The 8,626-nt window shown below is 33.0% G+C and overlaps 1 protein-coding gene across 1 annotated transcript; it reads left to right on the top strand.

The window, feature by feature from the left end:
- Window positions 1–4,409: 4,409 nt before the first annotated feature.
- Window positions 4,410–7,924, top strand: LOC111893249 (receptor-like protein EIX2). The gene is made up of 2 exons (XM_042897875.2): window positions 4,410–4,564; window positions 4,639–7,924. Exons 1-2 carry the CDS (start codon window positions 4,550–4,552, stop codon window positions 7,819–7,821), a joined length of 3,198 nt encoding a protein of 1,065 aa, XP_042753809.1. The 5' UTR covers window positions 4,410–4,549; the 3' UTR covers window positions 7,822–7,924.
- The last annotated feature ends 702 nt before the right edge of the window (window positions 7,925–8,626 follow it).

Below are 8,626 nucleotides of genomic sequence, written 5' to 3'. Positions count from 1 at the left end.
AAGTCCCACATTTTAATTTTGTAAAGCAAAGTTCAAACACACAGTATGTGAGTCAAGTCTGGATTGCCTTGGAGCCGCATTAGTCAAGGTATGTTCATTATATTTTTAAAATTTGTTTAAGTTTTATTAAATTGATGGTTGTAAGATGATTATTTGATGGAATGTTGGCTGAATTCAGGTGTACAAGTAAATTAAGAGAAAGTTGAGTTGAAATTGTGTTTGGTGACCTAATTTCGTCAATTTTGGGAATTTATAATGTTAATCAATGACACTGAGAATATTATATATCACATCATAACATATTGATTAATCCACCTTTGGCCATGTATAAATTTCTGGGGAGTTAATGATTGATTAATATAAATATAGAGTTCTAGTGGCATATAACGACACTCAGAATATATATATATATATATATATATATATATATATATATATATATATATATATATATATATATATATATATATATATATATATATATATATATATATATATATAGTATGCATTCTTCTCCTATGATCCATTACATAAATTTGTTGGTTGATGATTTTGTCATTTTGACTAAGCATTACCTTTAAAATAATTTTCGATTAGTAAACACCATTATAGCTGTGTTTTGAAGCCCAAAAGGTTCCATGAAATGAAGTGTCATTTTTGAAAGAAAAAGATGAAAACTTTAATATCATGTAATCAACTTTCTGCAAATGTCAACACAGATGTTGCATCTTGTATGCATTAGATTTCCCCTTAGTTTCAACTAAAATGAATTAACAAAATTAAATATATGAGTTATGCCTTAGTTTCAACTAAAATGCATTAAAAAAAATTAAATACGTGAGTTACAGCCTTCCAGGATGCAGCGAGCTTTTGCTCACATTTAATAACTATAGATGTGGTAAAGAACCTGAAATCAGTACCTCTATTAAGTGTGTTTCTGAAAATAAAGTAGATTTTATATTGGAATGCCTTTAAACATTCTTATTGATAAAAATGTGTGCACAAATTTTAGCTGTAGCAACAAATTTAATTTGTGTCTGTCATATCAAGTGAAAACAATGCAAATAGCCACCTCTTAATGTAATACACAAGTTTTTAGGTAACCGGAACATTCTCATTTTGTAGGTTTTTGTTTATAATTATATTTATGTTTACAATGCAAATAGCCATCTCTTTGTGTGAACCTTAGTTGTGATTTAAGAAACATGATGTCTTGTATATACCACAGTTTAAAAAATTTATAAAAGAAAAAAAAAAGATAAACCGAATATTGCATGTAATTTATGGAACCCAAGAGTCAAAATAAAGATAAAACAGATACTTCAACTTTGGGGCCTACTTTGGTGACTTCAAAGTCATCTGTAAGGTCTACCATGAAAGCAAATAGACCTCTTGTTATGTATTATTGCACATTTATAATTACATATCAAAATCAAGGTTATAATTCATAACTATCATCTACAAAAATTTATAAATCATCTTTGATTTCTTAAAAATGTAAATGATTGTTTGTCACATACTTTGATTTATTAATTCATATTTTGTTGAAAACTTGTGGTCAACTAATTAGGGTAAATGGCACAAAAAACATTTTTTTACACAGAAATTCGATTTTGACACCGTGTTTTTTTTTGTATCAATTTTGACACTGTGTTTTTCAATTTGTTACAATTCTGATCACTTGACCGGTTAACCAGGTTACATGCTGACGTGGCATGATGACGTGTCATTTTTAATGATGTGGCATGCTGACATGATATGCTGACGTATCAAAATTGATTTTTTTTCCATAAAAAACACTAAGTTTTCACTTTTTTTGATTTTGACACTAAGTTTAATTTTTTATTTCAATTTTGACACTATGTTTTTTTTTATTCCAATCGAACATCATTTATCAAATTTTGTTTAATTTTATTTATTTTCCATTTGGAACCGTATAAATATATTTTTTTTATTACATTTTAAACCGTATAAACATATTTTTTCGTTTAAAAACCACATTTTTATTTAAATACAAGGTGTTTTTTTCTTACATTCAAAGCATTAGTTATATCATGAGAATCAAACTAACCATAATCTTCTAATAAGATGTAAAAATTTAATGGGTTGCAAACTTGATATCTGAGTTTTGATCGATTACACGCCTGCAAATCTCCAAACACAATTTAAAGTTGCATATGTAAAATACAATTTTTATATAACTAATACATATTTATATATAAAAATATGGTTTGAGTGTAAAAAAATGTATTTATACAAAACTATGGTTTTTAAATGAAAAAAAAACATATTTATACGATTTAAATGTATTAAAAAAATATTTATATGGTTTCAAATAGAAAATTATCAACATTGAACAAAATTGGAAAAAATGATGTTCGATTTAGAACAAAAAAACATAGTGTCAAAGTTGAAAGAAAAAAAATTAAACTTAGTGTCAAAATCGAAAAAAATGAAAACTTGGTATTTTTTGTGAGAAAAAAATTCAATTTTGACATGTCAGCATGCCATGTCATTAAAACTGACACGTCATCATGCCACATCAGCATTTAACCTGGTTAACCAATCAGGTGGTCAAAATTGTAAAAAATTAGAAAACACAGTGTCAAAATTGACACAAAAAATAACACGGTGTCAAAATCGAATTTCTGTATAAAAAAAGTGTTTTTTGTATATTTACCCCAACTAATTATGTTTGGTATATATTGATCAAGAGAAAAAGGAAAAATATCTCATGACCAAAATAATACAATTTTGTGGAAATAAATTGTGTATACACCTCCAAGTCTTCCATGACAATAAGTTTTGGGGCTACTGTGTTGACTTCAAAGTCATATGTGAGGTCTACCATGTGGAAAAATATCTCTTATGTATCTTTTGCCTCTGAACAAATTCACTAGTAATCTTGAAGTTGAAGGTGTTTTTTCATTCAACTTGCATATATTAAAATGATAATATATATATATATATATATATATATATATATATATATATATATATATATATATATATATATATATTTTAAATGATGGGATTTAAGAGATTGTAAGCATTAGCTTGACACTTTGGGCAAGTCTTACCTGTTAGACTTGATATAAAATCTAATCTATTTCCAAGTTATTATTTTGGAAACGTCACTTCTAACAATTAATAAAACTATAATGCATTTTGTAAGAGTGTACGTGTTTATTTTTATTAAAGATATGATGAATTATTGAATTCAAAATTATAGGAATTTTCTTCTACTAGGCTCAACACATCAAACCTGCTAAGTCAAACAACAACAAATAATTATTGTATCGTAGCTAATTTTGTAAACTATTAAACAGCAAAATTAATTTAATAATTTATAATTTTGATTTACATGTTTGTGGATACAAATTGTCCCTCGACTTCCAAGTCTTCAATGGAAATGAGTTGCTTGATCACATGGGTTACTTATGAAGACAGTGGACTCCAATGTAGGGAATCCAAGCTCTCATACCAGTAATGTCAAAAAGCAATAATAAAAATAATACATGAACTCTAAACCTTGGGTAGGTTAACAGTTTGTTCAAACTATCTAGCAATTCATATTTAGCCAAGCTTTTAGATTTTACCTTGGAAATGAAATTTGAGTCGTTTCCAGGTAAATGAATTGAAATTTATAACTATCTTTTACACAAATAATAATAATAAAACCTTATATTCTTGTAGTTGGTTTTGAAAATTATCAAACATCAAAACCGATTTTCTTAATTTACAATAGAATTTTATAAATTATCGTGGATTTTCAGAGTGTGAATGCCTGTTTGTCAATTACTGTGTTTTATTCAATTCATATTTTGTTAAGGAATTGTGGCGAAATACAACTGCATCTGTTACGGGGGGATAAGCCACTTGCTTTGATAAAAAGAAAAAAAAAATAGCCAAAAGGACCACAAGAATCTAAAGTTGTGGATACAAGTTCTCCATTGACTTCCAAGTCTTCCATGATAACAAGTTGTTCTTTATTTATGGCTGTATAAACGAACTAGTTTCTTGATCATAAAAACACATGAGTTCTTGATAACAACTTATATTTCCACTTCAATTTTTTATTTTCTAAATAAAAGCGAGTTTGGGTTGATAATGGGGAATCATAGGGGTTTGGGGCTTCATCTCATTTTCGTGAGTATTTTCTTGGTTGCAAACACTTGTTCTTGTTTGGGTGTTGAAAATACTAGCATTGTTTGCATTGAGCAAGAGCGACTTGCTCTTCTCAAGTTCAAAGAGAGTGTCATAGATTATTATGGAATGTTGTTATCATGGGTTGGCAATGATTGTTGCATGTGGGAAAGAGTCCACTGCGACAATGTCACCGGAAACATTAAAAGCCTTCATCTCAAAGGAGACATGAGAGGAGACATCGTGGGAGTTATGTACTACTTAGTTGGTGATGGAATGAGCTTTTCTTTGGCGGAGCTGAGTCATCTCAGTTACCTGGACTTGAGTGGGAATGATTTTGGAGGAAGCCGGATCCCTAAGTTCATTGGATCCTTCAAACACTTGACCTACCTCAATCTCTCTCATGCTGGTTTTCAAGGTATTATTTCTCATCACATTGGAAATCTTTCTAATCTAAAGGTTCTTGATCTCAGTTCAAATGATGGGTTGAAGGCAGATGATATGGCATGGACTTTTCGCCTTTCGTCACTCGAGCATCTTGACTTGAGTAACGTGGATCTTGGTGGAGCAAAAAACAGGGGCATGTCGCTTTCCATGATACCATTGTTAAAAGAGTTAAGTTTGTCAGGATGTGGACTCTCCAATGCTGATTTTGCTCCTTTTCTAAATTCAAGTAGGATACTTTCCAATATCAAGTACCTCGATCTTAGCAGAAATTATTTCAAAGGTCCACTCCCTGGATTTTTTCTAAACATGACATCCCTTGTATTCCTCGATCTTGGCTTGAATTTTTTCGAAGGTCCACTCCCTGGCTTTTTTCAAAATTTGAAATCCCTTGCATTCCTGGATCTTTCAGGCTTTGATCTTAGTTTGACATGGAACTTTGCAAGCTTGCTAAACACGATCCCCTCGTTATCAGAGCTGCATTTGTCACGTTGTGGGCTCCATAACACGCTTCTATCTCCCCCTTATCTTAATTCCAGTACCCTTTCTAACATCCGACACCTAGATCTTAGCTCCAATTCAATTGGAGGCGTATTTCCATCTTATTTAAAAAACATGAGTTCCCTAAGAGTCCTTGACCTTTCAGAAAACTCGCTGACTTCATTGGATTCTAATATGCCTAACCTTCTGGAGCTTGATCTTTCTTCCAACAAGTTTAAGCAGTTTGAGCATGTTGGAATCTGGAGACACTGTCACCTAAAAAAATTTAGTGTGTCAAACAATTATTTTACTATAGAAATTAGCGACACATCAAAAAATGGATCGGAATGCTCAGAATACGCTTTGGAGAGGTTGGAAATAGTGATGAGTTTGCATGGTAGAATTCCAGAAGCAGTTGGAAGACTAGCGAATTTAAGAGAGATAGATCTATCGTTCAACGGGTTGACAGGTCCAATCCCCAAATCTTTAAGAAAATTAATATTTTTAGAAGTACTAGATCTATCTTATAACGCGCTAACCGGTCCCATTCCAACATTCATTGGGAATCTTACCACACTCCAACTTTCTTTTAATCAACTGAATGGTTCAATTCCAGAATCCTTTGGAAATCTATCAGCTCTAACATATTTGGATCTACGTTTCAATCGGTTAACAGGCCCCATCCCAACATCATTAGGAAGGCTTGTTTCATTACAACAAGTTATGTTGTTTTCAAATATGTTAAATGGTTCAATTCCAGAATCCTTTGGAAATCTATCAGCTCTAACATATTTGGATCTACATTTCAATCGGTTAACAGGTCCCATCCCAGCATCTCTAGGAAGACTTGTTTCATTACAAGAAATCATCCTTTCCTTTAATGAACTGAGTGGTTCAATTCCAGAATCCTTTGGAAAACTACCAGCTTTGATATATTTGAATTTGAGATCCAATCAGTTAACAGGTCCCATCCCAGCATCCTTGGGTGGACTTGTTACAGTACAAGCAATTTGGCTGTCTTCAAATATGTTAAATGGGACTATTCCTGTTTCAATTGGGCAACTTGCTAAACTCCAATACCTAGATTTGTCTAGCAATTCTTTAGAAGGAGTAGTTTTTGAAGACCACTTTGCCAACCTTTCAATGTTGAAGCAATTGGATATTTCTTCCAACATTAGGTTGGCGTTCAATGTTTCACGTGAGTGGATACCTTCATTTCAGTTGGTTTCTCTTCAACTTAGTTCTTGCAATATTGGAAATGAATTTCCACAGTGGCTTCGATACCAAAGGAAACTTGCAAGATTAGCATTGTCTAATACTACAATTTCGGGACCTCTGCCCACATGGTTGCAGAAGATGCCCATCATTCCTTTCTTGGATCTTTCTCACAACAAACTCAAAGGACCATTGACAAACCTTCCCAACGGTGGAAATGTTAATGTAAATAGATATGATTACATGTCAATGTTCCTGGAAAATTACCTTTTCACCGAGTCAATTCCAAGGTCACAAGTCATGAAAAATGACATTTTCACTGCATCCATTCGAAGGTCACTGTTCCTGGAAAACAACCTTTTCATTGGGTCGATTCCAAAGTCATTATGTAGAAGGACGCATTTGGAATATCTTGATCTTTCCAGAAATAGGTTAACCGGGAAAATTCCCAAATGCCTTGGGAATCTTCAAGAGTTGCATACCATGATATTTAGTTCAAATCACCTTTCTGGTGTCGTTCCGAGTTCCTTAGGTCTTTGTTCATCATTATACCGGTTAAAATTGAATGGCAATAACTTTACTGGTGAACCTCCTTCAGAATTGTGGAATTTACAAAACCTAGAAGTCTTGGATTTGGGTAATAATATATTTTGTGGAAGTATACCTGAGTGGAATGGAGAAAGCCTTACAAATTTAATGGTTTTAAGGTTACACAAAAATAACTTCACTGGTCGAATTCCACAATCTTTGTGCAAATCTTCAAATCTTCAGATTTTGGATGTTGCATACAACAACTTGATGGGAAGCATACCTGATTGTCTAGGAGAGTTATATGCCATGCTATCTGGTAATACTGGCCTAGACTATCGGCGATCTGCAGATAATGTGATTCAAGTCCTGAATGGTGTTGATCGTGAATACACAAAAACGTGGGATCTACTTTTTAACATGGACCTTTCAAGCAATAAACTTTCAGGAGAAATACCGATCAAGCTAACAGCACTTGCCATGTTGATGGGTCTCAACCTGTCTAATAATCATCTCAGTGGGAGTATTCCATATAACATTGGAAACATGAAGAAGTTGTTTTCTCTCGATTTATCTGGAAACAAGTTGACCGGGATGATCCCTGCAAGCATGGCAGCTTTGACTTTTTTGAGCCATTTGAATTTGTCACACAACAACTTGTCGGGACCCATTCCAACAGGAAATCAGTTGCAGACCCTGGATGATCCATCAATATATACAGGAAACAAAGATCTATGTGGAGCTCCATTGCCAAATAATTGCTCCGTTCATGAAGACCCAACAACAACGCGCCAAAAGAAACACGAAGCAGTTGATGAGCTGGAGAACGAATGGTTGTTTTACGTGGACATAATGAGTGGTTTTGTGACAGGGTTTTGGGGTGTTATTGGAGTTTTGTTGTTCAAGAAGGAGTGGAGATGGAAGCTTTTCAGGTTTGCTGAGGAAACAATGGACAAGATAAACGTTGCCTTCATGATAAGAGTTGCCATGATGAAGAGAGGAAGATAAGCTGCATAGATCCTCCAGAATGCAAGTTGTTCTTGAGTATGTATTTTCAATGATTGTTTGGTATGTAATACTGCTTTATTTATACTACTATTTGGATTTTATATTTGAATGGCATTTGTATGTTTATAGGTGTCAATTTTGAAACTTTTGTTGGATTTGGTGTTTATATAAAGATCAAATCGTTAGTATCACAGTATAAAATATGGTATTATGCTGTCTTGCTCTCTACCTGCTGCTTTTTATATGTTTAAAGGTGTCGCTTTTCATGTACATTGGTCCAAGTAAGAATCATGTAAGGCTTATTATCTAAATCCTCATTTGTACATCTTCTAGTTTTTCATGTACAAGACCAAAATGGTTGGGTGAAAAATCAAATATTTGTTGGATTTGGTATTTATACAACATGATTGGTGCATCAATCACGGCGCCACCTTTTGTCAGGAGCTTACTTAGTTGACTTAAAATCCCAATTTTCGAATTTGTTCATCATCACAAACCAATCCTAATTTTCTAAATTTGTCCATCATCGCAAACCGATCACCATTTTCATCTTCACTACCCTCATCTTAGTTAAGTCACGAAGGGGCTGCAAATTTCTGTTTTCTTGATTTAGTTATTGTTTTCTATAAGGGTTTTCATGAAATTGGTCCTCACATTCGTTAATTGCTTTTGGGTGGGTCATGGGTGTTGATTTAGTGATGGGCCCTTGCTATTTCAAATGTAGTTGGGTGGTTGTATCTGAGCTGGGTATGAATTTTTGATTCTTGAGTTAATGAGTGTGGGATCATAGTGGGAAAAAAGTTCC

The sequence above is a fragment of the Lactuca sativa genome, chromosome 8 (assembly GCF_002870075.4).
Source record: "Lactuca sativa cultivar Salinas chromosome 8, Lsat_Salinas_v11, whole genome shotgun sequence".
Classification (NCBI taxonomy): domain Eukaryota; kingdom Viridiplantae; phylum Streptophyta; class Magnoliopsida; order Asterales; family Asteraceae; genus Lactuca; species Lactuca sativa.
Note: the sequence above shows the minus strand (reverse complement) of the source record. Positions and strands in the feature narration are given on the sequence as shown.